General features: G+C 54.1%; 2 protein-coding genes across 6 annotated transcripts in view; one reads left to right on the plus strand and one right to left on the minus strand.

Annotated features, from left to right (window-relative positions):
* The window catches only part of SUGP2 (SURP and G-patch domain containing 2), a 30,647-nt gene extending 29,659 nt beyond the window's left edge, over nt 1-988 (minus strand). The window contains exon 1 of the mRNA XM_065874611.1: nt 958-988. Within this exon, the coding sequence (XP_065730683.1) occupies nt 958-988 (31 nt within the window). The remainder of the gene's footprint in view (nt 1-957) is intronic.
* Nucleotides 989-1,041: 53 nt separating this feature from the next.
* ARMC6 (armadillo repeat containing 6) lies at nt 1,042-15,048 on the plus strand. 5 transcript variants are annotated; one of them, XM_065873900.1, is made up of 8 exons: nt 1,042-1,384; nt 4,931-5,100; nt 6,259-6,341; nt 9,347-9,920; nt 11,624-11,769; nt 12,451-12,582; nt 12,957-13,094; nt 14,278-15,048. In XM_065873900.1, the coding sequence occupies exons 2-8, from the start codon at nt 4,974-4,976 to the stop codon at nt 14,488-14,490; spliced, it is 1,413 nt and encodes a 470-aa protein (XP_065729972.1). In that variant the 5' UTR covers nt 1,042-1,384; nt 4,931-4,973; the 3' UTR covers nt 14,491-15,048. The 5 variants fall into 5 exon arrangements, with proteins under 5 accessions (XP_065729972.1, XP_065729975.1, XP_065729974.1 ...); XM_065873903.1 differs by having other exon boundaries at nt 1,138-1,384; nt 9,347-9,515; XM_065873902.1 differs by having other exon boundaries at nt 1,360-1,488.
* The last annotated feature ends 959 nt before the right edge of the window (nt 15,049-16,007 follow it).

The raw sequence follows: 16,007 nt of genomic DNA on the forward strand, positions 1-16,007 counted from the left end.
TGACCAGTGATGATGACCTACTGACAGAGCTTATTCTGTGCCAGGTCCTGTTGCAGGGGAGGGACTCCCACAATCCCGTTTACTTCTTGCTAGAACCCAATAAAGAAGTGGGTCCTATTATGAATGAAATTACACAAAAATGCAAAAGGGAGATTCAGGCTAAGTGACCCATCCAAGGTCAGCCAGCCCAGACTGAAACCTGGCAAAAACAGGGCACTGGAAGTGGGGACAAAGCCCTGAAGACTGAGTAGAAAAAGACTGAGAAGCAACACTGAGCAATCCAGTGGCAGTGTCCTTACCTACCAAGGTTTCCCTTCCATCTTGAAACCTCCAGCCTCAAAACCCAAGTCTTCCCCTGCCTTATAGTCACTTCTTATAACCATCACCCCCTTTTACTATCCTTCAGCCCTTTTCCCGGGGCTCCCTTGTTCTCTACTACCGAAGGGCAGGGTCTCCTGGCCAGGTGGCCCGGGATCCATTCAAGTGACCTAACCTTTCCGTGCCTCCGCTTCCCCATCTATGGAATGGGCAGCTCATGATGGGGGTTGCTGTGGGGACGGAACCAGTTAAAAAATGGCAAAGAGCCGGATTCAGCGCCCCGCCGCCGTTATCGCCCCACCAGAGGGGTCGCTCCCGGCTCAGGTTGAATGAATGAACGACCGAACGAATGAACCCCTTCGGGCGCGGCCTGCCTCCTACCGGCCTCCGAGGACTAAGAAAAGGGGGCGTCGGGCCCGGCAGGCCGCAGACAGCCCCCCAGGCCGACCCGGACGCGACGCGGCCGCCGCGCAGCCAAGGGCCGAGCCCGCTGCGCCATCGTGGAGACCCGGGATTCCCGGGGTCCAGCCCAAAGCCCCCACCCCGGGGCCCATCCATCGACAACGCCCTGGCCCGGACCTCACCCCGAGCCCACCGCGTGCGGAGCCGCCCCCACCGCCGCCGCCTCAGGTTCCTCACCCGCCGCCGCCACCGCGCGAGGCGGGGACATGCAAATGAGCCAACGGTCTCCGCAGCGCCGCGTCGCGCAGGCGCAGGCCGCCGCCGAGCCTTGATGCACAGGCGCAGGCAGCCGCCGCCAAACCCTTTTGCGCAGGCGCACTGCCCCGTCTTCAGGGCGGACACTCCTGAGGTAAAAAATTTCGCTGCCTGGAGTGGCAGCAACGGGAACCGCCCGAAAAAGGAGACAAATCTGTTGGCTCCCTCGGCTTTACCTGCACTCACGGTCACCCTTGGTCACCCCGGGAGCAGTTCACAGGGCTGAGGGAGGCCGAGGCGAGGCGGCGCCAAAGCGCCTGCGCACGTACGGCGGCCGAAAGGAACCAGAGGCGCCGCAGCCGGTGACAGCCGCGAACCTTACCGTTTCCCCACGTGGCGCGGAGACCGGGTGAGGAGCGGTGGCCGCAGAGCCCCCTCGTGCGCGAGGCAGGGAGTGGACACCGCGGGGTCGGACTAATGATTGTGGCGCCCCTTTCTGGGACTTGGTTTTGGGTAATGAAAGATCGTTACGGAAGCCGCCCAGGGACAAAACCACCCACTTCCCTGCTCTCCGCTTTTTTTCATTTATTCATTCTTTCACCACTTATGTACGTACTGACTGCCTGCTGCATGTCCGGCCTCATCCTAGGCATTGGGGGGTAAGGTGTTTAACAAAACGGGCCCCAGCTCTCATGCAGGTTATATATCATTGGGGAGGAGACTAGACAGTAAAAGCAAATAAATAGATGAATCATTTTGTTCCATGTTGAGATAGTATTAAAATACTAAAAGAGAGTGATGCGGTAGGAGAGCGGGGCTGCTTTAAACAAAGTGGTTATGAAGGATGTCCCTTGGGTAGCTGGGAAGAATGAGAAAGAAGCGGGGAAGCCCAGGTGAGAAGGTGTAGGTAGGGAAAGTGTTGGTAAGGGAACTGGGTTTTGTTCTGAGAGGGTTGGGAAACCACTGCAGTATTTTGAATAGGTGAATGAGGCGGTCTCTGTGCTTTCAAGTCTCCCTCTGGCTGCCTTGTAGAGCACAGAGGCACAGGGTATGGCAGGGAGGAAGCAGGTGAGGCCACCCGAGCCAGGGTGGGTGTGGCAGGTGGAGGAAGATGAATCATCCAGGGTCCCCGGTTTGTCAGGGCACCGTTTTCTTGATAAGCAGAACCATGGCTTAGAGAGGGAAGCAGGCTGTCAGTTGAGAGCCTTGATAATTCCCTTCCCCTCAGCATGCCTTGGACGCAGCGTGGGGGTCGGTAATGCTGTTTCCCCTCCTGGCCTGGCCTGTTCGCCAGGTGGCTCCCAGATGACCATTCACAAGCACCATCTTTCTCATGAGCTGTACTTTCATCCTCGTCCCTGCCCTCCACAGGTCTGTGCTGGACCCAGGGGACCCTGAAGGACTGTCCTAAGTGGTGGTTCCAGAGCCAGACACTGACCTCCCCAGCTCAGGGATCTCAGGGCTGAGCAGAGGGAGATTCTTGGGGCGGGGAGGGTGGGGGGGTACTGAGAGTACACAGACTCTGTCTGAGTAGCTAGGGAAGGCTCCCATGAGGAGGCAGCCTGGAAGGGCTGGTGGAAGCTCCGCAGAGGACGTAGGTGGAGGTAAAGTGTTAATGAGACAGGATAGGATCCTGGCCTTCAGATTCCTCATCCTTAAAGTAGGCACAATGACATTCCCCTTTAGGACTGTGCTTCTATGACCGAGTGGCCACTCATCAATGGCCCACTTGGGTCTGAAGCATGGCCAGAGTAGCAGAAGCAACATCTGGTGGCAGAGCCAGAAGCAGAGTCCCTCCAGCAGCATCCAGCCCCTCAGAGCTGGCCAGGAGCACCCCACCACCACCAGCCTGGGCTCCCCAGTGAGAAATTCTTTATCTTGAAACAGAAAATCCTTATTCTTTTCCTCCACCTTTGATTTGGAAATCCTTAGCAATCCCTAAACAGGCTCCCTGTTCTGGAGAGTAAAGAGGGGGATATCTGCAAAGGAGTGAGGTGAGGTGTTTGATGCCTTATGTCTGCCACGCCCCAGTAAACTGGCTGAATTACCTCTTAAGCAACAAAGGAAAAGAACAACTAGGTGATGTTTATTGAGCTCTGTGCCAAATCCTGTTCTAAGTGCTTTGTAGAGATTGATGGGTTGAATTTTCACTGCAGCCCTCTAGGTAGATTCTGTGTTTGTCCCTGTGTTACGCGTGAGAATTGACCAACAGTGAGGTTAAGTGTAAGGCTGGGGATTTGAGCCCCCCTGGCTGGCCCTATTTCCTGCCCAGACCTGGAATCAACTCTTACTCCAAGAGCCCTGGCTTCTTTGGTGGGAAATGGTGTTTAGAGACCACAGTTGGTATTCAGGGTGCTGCTCATTGCTGCTGTGGTGTCATTTCCTCCAGGCATTTGCAATTCATATTAATAGAAAATTGGTTATTTGCTCAAGAGAAAATGCATCATGAGTTCATATCATATTTCCAGTTCAAATTTAGGAGTTCTGAGTTCTTCTTTGATTTTATGTTAGAATCTTTTTTCTTTTATGCTCATTCCTAATGATATAAACATTATTACTTATTTGCTACATCTATAACTGTTTCTGAATAATATTTCTAATGTGGTTTCCAATAATATGATTACTGAAAACTGTTGAAGATTTTCTTTTGCAGTTTTATCCTTAGGGTAGATCCCAGTAAGAATATACAGTCATATCACTGTGTTTTAAAATTGCATGAAATGGGCTTCCCTGGTGGCGCAGTGGTTGAGGGTCCGCCTGCCGATGCAGGGGACACGGGTTCGTGCCCTGGTCCGGGAAGATCCCACATGCCGCGGAGCGGCTGGGCCCGTGAGCCATGGCCGCTGAGTCTGCACGTCCAGATCCTGTGCTCCACAATGGGAGAGGCCACAGCTGTAAGAGGCCCGCATACCGCAAAAAAAAAAAAATTGCATGAAATGATCTGATCCACGTATAAATACTGTTAGGTTCATGGCTTTCATTTTGCTCTTGATTTTTAGGGATTGCTTTTATTTTTTTTTTTTTTGGTTATTTTGGCATATTTCTTTTCCTAATCACGTAAAGCATTTAGTTGAGTTCCAAATTCAAACCTGTAAAACAAGGTATGTTAAGAGAGAATAATGCAGCTTCTATTCCTGCTCTCACCATCCTTTTCTCTACCTCCCCTTACAGGTAACTATTTCTATTAGCTTTTGATTTACTTTTCTTTTTATTTATTATTATTTAGTAATAATAATAAATATTTATAGTAACAGTAATAAACATTACTTATTGTTTTTTTTGTTTTGTTTTTTTTTTTGCGGTATGCGGGCCTCTCACCGCTGTGGCCTCTTCTGTTGCGGAGCACAGGCTCCGGACGCGCAGGCTCAGCGGCCATGGCTCACAGGCCCAGCCGCTCTGCGGCATGTGGGATCTTCCCGGACCGGGGCACGAACCCGTGTCCCCTGCATCGGCAGGCGGACTGCCCTTATTGTTATTATTTAATTAAATAAGTATTTAATATCATTTTTTATTTTATATTTTATTAGTGCAATGGTATGCTATCATATTATTTCATTAGATAAGTACATTTGAAGTACATAACTATATAATAGAGTAATATGTGAATAATATTATTTATATTGTAATATTATAGTATATTATAATTATACAGCATACAATATAATATTATTAAGATATTTTATATTTATTTTACTGTTACTACATTTTACTATAAGGACATACATTATGTTAACATTCCCCATTTTTTAGATAAAATATACTGAACTACCTGCCCTTGTCTGTACTTTTAGATATTCTGTGGATGTTGGGAGATCACCCTTTCCTGTGACTCAGGTTGTAAGAATTTTTCCAGAGTGGTTATAGGCTCTGGCCCCTTCGTAGATGCTCCCTAAGTGGTAGCCAGGTTCTCATTTGCCCTCTGACCCTTGATGATGCTTACTTCTCACCTTCTCAGCTTGGGAGCAACTACTGGGTGCCCTTGACCCCACACAGAGGAGATGAAGATGGCCTCCAAGCACATCACCCAGGAGACCTTTGATGCAGCCGTTCGCGAGAACATCGAGGAGTTTGAGCTGGGGCCAGAGGAGGCAGTGAAAGAGGCCGTGGAGCAGTTTGAATCACAAGGTAGGGCGGTGTGGTTCGGTCTCAGCGCTGGTCTGGCTCTTTGCCCAAGAGTCGCCTCCAGTCCATGGCTCTTAATGTGAAAAGAGTGGTATTCTGCCATGACCACATCCCTCCTGGCAATGACAGCCCTGGACACTGTCTTCTGTCTACACTCTGCCCCAGGCATGCTGGCCACCCACTCCCACCTCGCTGGAGCCCACCCTCTACTTGCTTGGACCTTACCCTGACATCTGCAGGGCTGGGTCCTTCAAGGTGGGTCTCATTTTAACTGTCGCTTCCTTGAAGAGACTTTTCTTGACCACCTCCCGAGAAACAGGGCCACCTGTCTCCCTGCCCGACCTGCACCCCAGCTTGAGTTCATGGAGGCAGAAGGGGTGTTGGTCACCAGCCTCTGGAAACAGGTGACATGCTCCAGCCAGGCCGTGGAAGAGAGTGGTTAAGAGGGAGCTCTTTGCAATAATGTGGGCAGGGTTAGACCCTGCTAGCCACAGCAGGGACCACCCCCTTCCCATGACAGGCCAAGGCAAGGGATGAGGGTCGTCTGATAGAGGCAGAGGCAGGAAGCCGGGGATGAACACCCTGCCCTCCCACTCCTCCTGCCCCTGATCTTGAGTCCGGCTTCCCGTTGGCCAAACCCAGTCAGACGCCAGAGGGCAAGGGAGACTGGGGATCCAGCGTTCGAGGTCGGAAGCCGGTGTCCCGGGCAAAGAGTAGTGTATAGACACTGGACAGGGGCTGGTGGGGCACCTAGACAGGTTCTGCACAGTGGGGGCTTCCTTCGGGGGGGCAAATGAGGCTGGGGATGCAGCCAGGGTGAAGAACAATGGGAGCCCCAAGGGAGGAGGCCATGGGTTACCCTCCCTTCTCAGCCCACCAGACAGAGTGTGTCCCTCACTGTGATGCTGGTGTGTAGCTTCAGTACTCCTCTGCTCCCATTGGCTGGGGCCAAGGTATAGAGACCCCCACACCCCACACCCCCGTGTGGGCGTGGCTGCTGGGCCCTGCCCAGGCAGGGAGGGAGTTGGGTGGGGAGCTGGGCAGATCCCTGAAGGCCTCCAGAGTAGGGTGGTCCCAGCTGAAGGGACATGAGGTGTGACTCCAGCAGGCCCATGGGGATGATGGCTGTCACTTGTTTCCTGACTTCCCCATCCCCCGCAGGGGTTGATCTGGGCAACATTGTAAAGATGACGCCGAAAGTCTCTGCGGATGGACCCCAGGAGCCCACACATGGCATCCTGCAGGTAGGAGAGGGCAGCCCACGTGGGCCTTACATGCATGGTCCTGCATCACCTCATAACTGTCGGGGGCACCCTTTCCCTGGTTCCCAGATGGCAGACACAGATGCAGAAGGTCAGAACCTACTCAGCAAGCACAGGCAAGCCTGAGTGTGCAGCCAGGGCTCCTTGAGTCCACGTCAGAGGGCCTCTCAGGGACCACTGTGATCTGTCCACCCACCCACGTGCCACATTCTGGGATTGGAGCTGTTAGAGTGGACAGGGAGTGGGTAGCACTCCAGACGTAAGGGGCAGACAGCATTCATGTTTGTCTTGGTATTGGGAGCCTTGGGGTGGACGGCCCCCTGGAGGAGCCTCTCTCTGTCTCCCAACCACTGAATTTGCTCAGAAAATTGGACAGGAATCCCAGGAAAAGAGAGTGCAATCATAGTAAGGCTGTCACTTACTGAGCACCGACTCTTTACTGGCACATTACAGCCCATCCCCTTAGCACTCAAACTGGCCTGTAAGGAGATGGTGTCATCTCTGGCTTCCTGATGGGGAAACGGAGGCCCAGAGCCTGCCCTTTCTCTCCAGTGACCCAAACAAGGAAAGTACAGCTCACAGAGGTTAAGTCCTTTATTTAAGGTCATCCATCAAACGGGTAAACTGTTGGTAAAACAGCAGAAGGTTCTAGTGTTTATTGAGAACCGGCTGTGGACTCAGTTCTGTGCCAGGTGCTTTCCTCATGCCATTTCAGTTATTCACCCAAAGACACCTGTAAGGGTAGGGTTATCATCCCCATATAAAGGATGGGAAAATTGAGATCCAAAGAGAAGAAATGATCCCACAAGCCACACAGCATGGACCACCTCCCCCACCCACCCAAAAAAAAAGCAGGAGGGGGAGACAGCCGTGGATGTGAACCTAAGGGAAATCATACAGTATCTGTCCTTTTGGAACTGGCTTATTTCACTTAGCATGATGTCCTCAACGTTCATCCGTGTTGTAGTATTTGTGGTTGAATAGTGTTCTTTTGTATGGTTGAATAATATTCCATTGTATGGCTACACCACATTTTGTTTATCCATTCGTCCATTGATGGACACCGGGGTTGTTTCTGCCTTTTGCCTTTCTGCCTTTCAATTCTTTTAGGTATATACCCAGAAGTGGAATTGCTGCATCTCTTGGTTTAATTTTTTGAGGAACCACCATACTGCTTTCCACAGCAGCTGCACCATTTTATATTCCCACCAATAGTGCACAGGGTTCCAGTTTCTCCACATCCTCACCAACACTTGTTATTTTCTGTTTGTTTTTCTTTTCCTAGTAGCCACCTTAATGGGCGTGATGGTGTCTCATTGTGGTTTTGATTTGCATTTCCCTAATGATGTGATGTTGAACATCTTTTTGTGTGCTTAGTGGCCATTTGTGTATCTTCTCTGAAGAAATGTCTATTCAAGTCACACACACAAATAGGTTTTAACCTATTTCTTTCACCTTTTAAAAATTTTTCTTTTTTATTGAAGTAGAGTTGATTTACAATGTTGGGCCAATTAACCTATTTCTTTTTTTTTTTTTTTTTGCGGTACGCGGGCCTCTCACTGTTGTGGCCTCTCCCGTTGCGGAGCACAGGCTCCGGATGCGCAGGCTCAGCGGCCATGGCTCACGGGCCCAGCCACTTCGTGGCATGTGGGATCTTCCCGAACCGGGGCACAAACCCGTGTCCCCTGCATCGGCAGGCAGACTCTCAACCACTGCGCCACCAAGGAAGCCCTAACCTATTCCTTAATATTCTGTTTCATCATAACATATGTTTAGTTAAGTCCACAAATCAGAGCTCAACGAGGGTTGGCTGACAGGCATTCTTGACTTTCATGGCAGTCGAGGCCAAATCAAAGCACTTGGGGCTGATGGTATCTGTAGACCCACCCTCACCAGGGCTGGATGCAAATGATGTCATAAGCTCCAGGGGCATGGGTTCATCTTGGGCTCAAGCTGAGACAGGTCCTCAGGTCATGGCATTGAGTGGCCACTAGACTTGTGTGCCCTATTCAAATTGTCTTCTCTCATTATAAGCTTTTCCCCCAAGGGCTTAGAGTTGAACGTGGGTAAACCAACCGTGTGTACAGCATGGTTTCATTTGGCAGGTACTCAGTAAATATTTGTGGAGTGAATGAGAGAGATGAACCGGAGGTATATGATATGGGCAGGACTGGTAAGGGTGGCTTTCACCTTTCTTAGAAAGCTAGCCATTGGTTGGTATGTCAGTTAGTTATGACTGCATAACGAACAACCCAAGGGGATTTCCCTGGCAATCCAGTGGTTAGGACTCCTTGCTTTTACTTCTGTGGGCCCGGGTTCGATCTCTGGTCGGGGAACTAGGATTCTGCAAGCCACGTGGCATGGCCGAAAAAGAACCCAAAACAATAGCCATTTTATTGTTTTTGATGATTTTGCTGGGTTGACTGATCTCAGCTGGATGTTTCTTCTGCTGGTCTCACTTGGGGGCCTCTCATGCAATGGCAGCTAGAGCTAGAATGTTTAATGTCTGTACTCGTGTGTGTGGCTCCTTGTCAGGGACACTGAGATGGCAGGGCCTCTCTCTTTCTCTCTCCCTCTCCCTCCCTCCCTCCCTCCATGGCCTCTCAAGCTCAGTGGGAACTTCCCTGGTGGTCCAGGGGCTAAGACTCCATGCTCCCAATGCGGGGGGCCCGGGTTCAATCCCTGGTCAGGGAACTAGATCTCACATGCCACAACTAAGAGTTCGCATGCCGCAACTAAAGATCCCACATGCTGCAACTATAAGATCCTGCATGCCGCAACTAAGACCCAGCACAGCCAAATAAATAAATATTAAAAAAATAAATAAATAAAAGCACAGGTGTGGAAGCTGCCACAGCTAGAACTAGCCCCACAGAACTTCCACCAAGGCCCAGATCCCACACGAGGGAATCCCACAGGGGTGCAGCACTATCGCTGTGACCGTCTTTGGACTGAGCTGACACTGGGGTTTCTCCCATGTCCCTTAGGCCCTGGATGACCTGCAGGAGTCCATGGCCCGCTCTCACCCCCAGGAGGTGTCAGCACACCTCGCCCGCTTTTGCGAGCAGTGCAAGCAGCAAAAGGCCTGCCGCTTCTTGGCAGCCGAGAAGGGGGCCTACCCCATCCTCCTCGCCACCTGGAAGTTGGCCGCAGCAGGTGACCAGGGTCTCCTGCTTCAGGCCCTCAATGCCCTGTCAGCCCTGACTGATGGCCAGCCCGACCTCTTAGACACGCAGGGCCTGCAGCTCCTGGTGGCCACACTGGCCCGGAATGCTGACTCGGCCAACGTGACCTGCTCGGGGATCCGCTGTGTGCGCCACGCCTGCCTGAAGCACGAGCAGAACCGGCAGAGCCTGGTAAAGGCCGGTGTGCTACCCCTGCTGACTGGCGCCATTGCCCGGCACAGCCGCTGTGCCGACGTCGTCAGGGAGGCCTGCTGGGCCCTACGCATCATGACCTTTGATGATGACATTCGTGTGCCCTTCGGCCGTGCCCATGACCATGCCAAGATGATCGTGCAGGAGAATGGAGGCTTGAAGGTGCTCATTGAGGCCGCCAAAGGTAGGAGCAGGTGTGGCAAGAGTGAGTGAGGGTTTAGGACTGCTTCAGGTCTGGCTGGCTCTGGGCACCACTTGTATTTATCAGCTTGGTCCCACCTGCATGGCAGCCCTAGCATAACAGTGTCCTTACTCCTAGTTACTCCAGGAGAGTTCCAAGCCAGCACTCATTGGCCCACAGCACATCCCATGCTCATCTCTAAACCATTTGGGGAGGGGGCTTGGCTCTGTCCAGCAACACAGACTGAGAGTGGAAAAGAGGGCTCCTCAAAGGGAAAAATAAGGGTGCTGTTTCCCGAAGACAGGGGAGTGTTGCTGGCACTCACTGGGGCCGCTCCCAGGCGGAGGTTTACACTTTGGTTCATACTTGGCCACCCATTCTTGTGCATGTCCATGTGCCTGACTCTGGGATGACCCTGATGAGGCAGCCAAGGGAGGTCACAACACTGACGTTTGGGCACCAAAGCCCCTGACCTCTGTCCACTGCACCCACTGCAAAAGGCCTGACTGGGGTCTGGTGCACAGAAGGTGCTAGAAGAATGAGTTCCCCTTTCTAGCCTGTCCTGTGGCTCTGGCTCTCTTGCTAGGCCTGTGTGTGCGACTCTGGCCCTGTCTGTGGGGGACTGGGGCCTGCCTCATTCTCCCCTTCACACCTCCAGAGAGGGTGAAAACCAGCTGCAAAGTTGGGCTGCTTTTCCGAGGGGTACTTTGCATCTTCCTTGTTTATTTGCAGGAGTTCCTATCAGTGAGAGTGCTACCACAGAGACAGAACCAGTAGGGTGTGTGTGTGTGTGTATTTTTGTATATATATGTATACATATATACGTGTATATATATATATATAGAGAGAGAGAGAGAGAGAGATTTGTTGCAGGGAATTGGTTCATGTGGTTGTTGGGGCGGGCCGGAGGCTTGGGCAGGAACCAACACTGCACTCTGCCAGTGAGCTTCTTCCTCTTCAGGGAGACCTCAGTTTCCCTCTTAAGGTCTTTGGCTGATTAGATGAGACCCACGCAGACCGTCAAGGGTCATTTCCTTGAAGTCAGTTGGCCATGGATGTACCACATCTAGAGAATGCCTCCACGGCACACCTGGATTAGTATTCGTGGAGTCACTGGGGACTGTGTCCTGGCCAGGGGGCCCTATAAATGACCATCACTGAGCTCTGTGTCATTATGGCTCTCTGTGCCCCCCTGCTAACTCCCTAACTCTCCTCCCCCCATCATTCTCAGTCATGCCTCTCCTCCCTGGTGCCTCTGAGCTTTGTCTTCAGCATCTGTGTTTAATTTTGCTCAGGTCAACTCTATCCATATGTCCCTCTGCAGCTTCTAGGTGTCCTGTTGCAGTTAGAAAGGTCGTTCCCTACCCAAGATCATAAAAATAGTCTCGGATGTCTTATTATAGCACTATTATGGTTTTCTTTTTTTAGCTGAGATCATCAGTTGGTCTGGAATTTATCTGGGGCACAGTCCTGTGTCTTCCCCGGAAGCCAGCAGGGGGCACTGCAGGCCCAGGCAGCACCCCGCCCCCACCCCCGCACCTTGTGGTCCCTGGGGCCCTCCTCGTACTGGTGGCCGCCCAGCCAGGCAGAGGGGCCAGGCTTCGCTGGTGGAGCGGGATTCGGGATTCCTCCCAGGACTACTGGCTCGGAGCGTGGGCTGGTTTTCTCTCTCCTCACCCCAGCGGTTCCTCCTCCTCCGTCTGCAGCGTTCCCCGACAACCCCAGCATCCTGAGTGATCTCTGCAGCACCCTGTCCCGCCTGGCTGTCCGCAATGAGTTCTGCCAGGAGGTCGTCGACCTCGGGGGCCTCAACGTCCTGGTGACCCTGTTGGCCAACTGCAATGACCACCAGGTGGGCGTCCAGAGCTGTCTTAGGGTGTGAAGTCCTCTTGCCTGAGTTTCACTCTGTCATTTCTCCCGGCACCTGGGGAATGCTCCGGGCCTCCCAGTGAACTCTGCCCCTCTAGGCCTCGATCAGCCAACCAGGCTTGAGTCAGAACACTCTGGCCCTGTCTGCTGAGCCCAGATCCAAAGATCAGTTTTCACTTCTCATGACCCATGAGAAGGACCTCAAATTTAGGGGGAAAACAAACCCACCCACTCTCTCTCACTGTCCTTTAGTGGTGGGGGGGCTGGTCCAGACCCCAGCTCAGGTGTGTGATGCTTCAGTGAGGCCACCCATGCTCTGCTCGCTGGCCTGAGCCAGCCACACGCCCCTCTGTGTGTGTTTTGGGGGGGGGGGTTGAAATCATCCAGACGCCTCGCCTGGATGCAGGTGGCCTGAACCACAGGGTCCACTTCCCTGAGCCTCCCCTGCCTTCTCTATACAGCAAGTGATGAATAACCCTGCTCTTCCATGCCAGCTACACACCCCGGGGTGGCCCCACCTGTGTTCAGACAGCAGACATCGAAACAGCCCCAGACACTCCCTCGAGACCCCCTCCCACAATCCAGCAACCAAGCAGTTAATGCCTGGGTGCCTCTCAGGAGAGGGGTGTGGCCGGGTGTGACCCATGCATTGCCCTCTCTTCAGGACCTTGTGAAGCAAGTGCTGAGCGCCCTGAGGGCTATCGCAGGCAACGATGATGTGAAGGATGCCATTGTCCGTGCTGGCGGGACAGAGCCCATTGTGTCTGCCATGACCCGGCACCTGGCCAGTCCCCAGGTACCCACCCCAGGGCAGGGGGGACACACAAGGTGGGGTTGCATGGCTGGAGTCCCAGATCAGTATCTGTATCTACAAAATGGTCTTTCCCATCTCCCGAAGCAGGGCCAGGCCTAGGGTGAGGTCAGCGAGCAAGAGGCTGGGGGCAGCGTGAGTGAGGGCCAGGGTGGGGCGAGCAAGGGGCCTGGGGTGAGACCATCACCCCTAAGAGCTTGGTTGATGCACCTGCTGTCGTTTCTGTTACTTCTGGTCCAGTACACACGTGGACTGACAGAGGTCTGTCCAGGTGAGGTTGCAGGGCACTCATCTGGGGAGCTGGTGACAGTGGGGGTCCGTCTGCCTCCTCTCAGCCATCCCCGTGACCCACCCCGCAGGTGTGTGAGCAGAGCTGCGCGGCCCTGTGTGTCCTGGCACTGCGCAAGCCAGAGAACAGCCGGGTCATCGTGGAGGGTGGCGGGGCCCTGGCTGCACTGCAGGCCATGAAGGCACACCCGCAGGAGGTTGGCGTGCAGGTAGGCGTGGGGGACAGGAGGAGGGGACGGGAGCCTGGTGGGCAGGTGGGGCAAGGGGCCAGCGTGCACATTGCTGGGGGCGGGAGGGGGAGGGTGCAGGTCCTCTTTGTCCCTGTCCCATCCCCATCATGACCCAAGACTCCAGGGTCTCCTTCCTTCTCAGCCCCTGATGTCCTGCATCTACTTACCACCCACCAGAAATGTGCTGAATTCTGCCCGCTGCTGTCTTCTTTGCTCTTCTTGCATTTGCTCTTTTCCTTTCCTAACAGCCTCTTTAGAGGGATCTGAGGAGGAAGAGGAGTTGGGGGGACCAGCAGCTGGGGATCTGCTGGGGTTGGGGAAAGGTTCCCTGCCCCACCTTAGGCTGCTGCTTTGTGTTTTTGCATCTGGGGCCACTGTCCACGCCTTGCTGGGGAGTCAGCAGAGGTGAAGTGTAGACAGGGCAATGCACAGCCCTGCCAGAAACCCACACTCCTCCCTGCAGCAGCCCCCAGGGCGCTCCCTGCCTCCCACCTTTCATACCCTCCCAGCACAGGGGCCTCCTTGTTGGTCCTGAGACACACCAGGCTTGGTCCCACTGGGGACCTTTACTCCCTCCTCCAGGATGCTGTGCCCTTGGCTGGCCCATCACCTTGTCCGCTCCTGACCACCCCGCCGGGCGGGCCCTCACACCTCACCTGCTTCTCACCTGCTCTCCCACTGGTGGTGGATGCCATGTTGGGGTGCTTCTCAGCACCCACCCCCGGCAGAGACACAGAGCACAAATGCCGACTGAATGAATAACAGTGTAACTGACAGATGGACCCTGTACACAACCCCACTTTTCCCACTGTTTCCCTGCCCTCCTCCCCTGCCGCCGGCCAGGCTCTTGCCAGCTTCAGGGGATGTTGCTCTGAGACTTTGGGTCTCACACCTCAGGGACCAGCCCCACCTGCCAAGCACTTGGCTACCCTAAGCTTTAGTCTCCTCACCTGGGAGCTGGGGTGATTAGCCCTGCCTCCAGGGCTGCCAAGAGGATGAAGTGGAGGCATGAGTCTAGCCTGATGAATCATAGCGTAGGCACCTGCTGAATGTTGGCTACAGCCATGTTGTCTTATGATGAGGACTCCGAGGTCAGAGTGGACCCCACCCCCTGCTCCCACCTGCTGGCTCACAGCCACTCGCCTTCTGCTCTCCCTTCTAGAAACAGGCCTGCATGCTGATCCGAAACCTGGTGGCCCGAAGCCAGACCTTCTCACAGCCCATTCTGGACCTGGGGGCTGAGGCACTCATCTCACGGGCCCGTGCCACCCATCGCGACTGTGAGGATGTGGCCAAGGCCGCCCTGAGGGACCTGGGCTGCCACGTCGAGCTCCAAGAGCTGTGGACAGGCCAGAAGGGTAACCTGGCACCATGACCCCAGGCTCAGTGTGAGCTGTGACTGGGTGAGTCATGTGACTCAGGAACAGCTGGGGAGAGGGTGGGGGCAGGAATGATGTCCTGCTACTCTGCCTCCAGATTCTTCCCCCATTAACAGCAGGTGTTTTCTGATGGGTACCAAGCATTGGCCAAGGGGTGGGAAGGGAGCATTAGTGAGGTGCCTACACAGCAGAAAGCAGCCCCTGGGTCCCGGCCTCCCCACATGCTGTTCCGCTCACCGGCTGACAGCATCGGCTTCATCCGTCCTGTGCCACCCAACCCCACTGCCCTTTCCTAGTAGAAGCACCCCCTCAGCATTGCTTACGGCCAGAGGTCTGTCTGAAACCTGGAAACCATACTGGCCAATCTCATAGCAGGGCAGGGATCCCACTTCTGTTCCTACAAGTCCGTTCTCATCCCTGCTACTGCTTCTCTCACCTGTAAATGGATCACAGATGCCTTGCTGTGCTGAACAGAGGGCAGGGACCAAGACTCGTTTGTCTCCTGGTGTCCCAGGCCAGCCAGTGATGCCCGGTAATAAAAGACTGTTGGTTGATCAATGGAAGGGTCTCTTCCGTAGCACCATGCGGCATGGGAGCCACAGCCAGTGGCCTCAAAGAACAGGGGAGAGGGGTGCATGTTTGGGGAGGTCATGGGTTCACTGATGAAAGTGAAGGGGTTTTGAGAGCAGCTTGGGATGTATGATTCACTGTCACCCTCAGAGGGGTGGGCTGCTGGGGTCATTGTCAGACTTGGGGTCCAAAGGTGCCAAGGTTGCTGTTCCTCAATGTGCATTGACTTTCGGGGGCTGGAGCGCTCAGTGTCTAGCCCCCACCCAGCTCTGTGGCCTTGAGCTGGTGACCTAACCTCTCTGAGCCTTGATTTGCTCCTCCGTAAAGCAGGGAGAGGGGAGGGGATAGAGCCCCCTCCGAAGGGTGTTGGAGCAGAGCTGGGCACATGGGAGACACCCGATCGTCTAGCTTTAGCACCCGAGTCACCCTAGGAGAACCGTCCTGCACTCTCCCGCCTGGCCACGTTGAGGTCCTCACTCACTGGTTGGCTTGGGCAGCCTGGCTTTTCTCTCTGAGCCTCAGTTTCCCCATCTGTAAAGTGGGCATCACTGTTGCTGCCCCCATGCCCATCCTCCCCAAGTGTCTTGGAGGGGTCACCAGGCAGCGGTGCCTGGCAGACCCCAGCTCTCCTTCTCTGCATTCACCCTCGGGGTCATGTTGTGGTCACCTGGCAGCTCGTGCATCCCGCGTGGCCCAGTCAAGGTCAGGGCAGCCTCAGGCCCCCTGGTGGGCTCCAGGCGCCATGCCTGACACCTCCAGCTCATACATTAGGAGCTCCTCTCACCTCTCGGAGTCCCCACCCCACTACTGGTCATTCACCTCTAGGCTGAAGAATGTCTTGAGTTCAGTCCTTGACATCAACTTAGGCCCTTGCCCAGAAGGCTTCTGGTTTGTATGGAAATTGGCCCATGCGAATAGCTATGGGGAGAGCATCACCCTGGTC

This window comes from Phocoena phocoena, chromosome 3 (genome assembly GCF_963924675.1).
Source record: "Phocoena phocoena chromosome 3, mPhoPho1.1, whole genome shotgun sequence".
In the NCBI taxonomy this organism is placed as follows: Eukaryota; Metazoa; Chordata; class Mammalia; order Artiodactyla; family Phocoenidae; genus Phocoena; species Phocoena phocoena.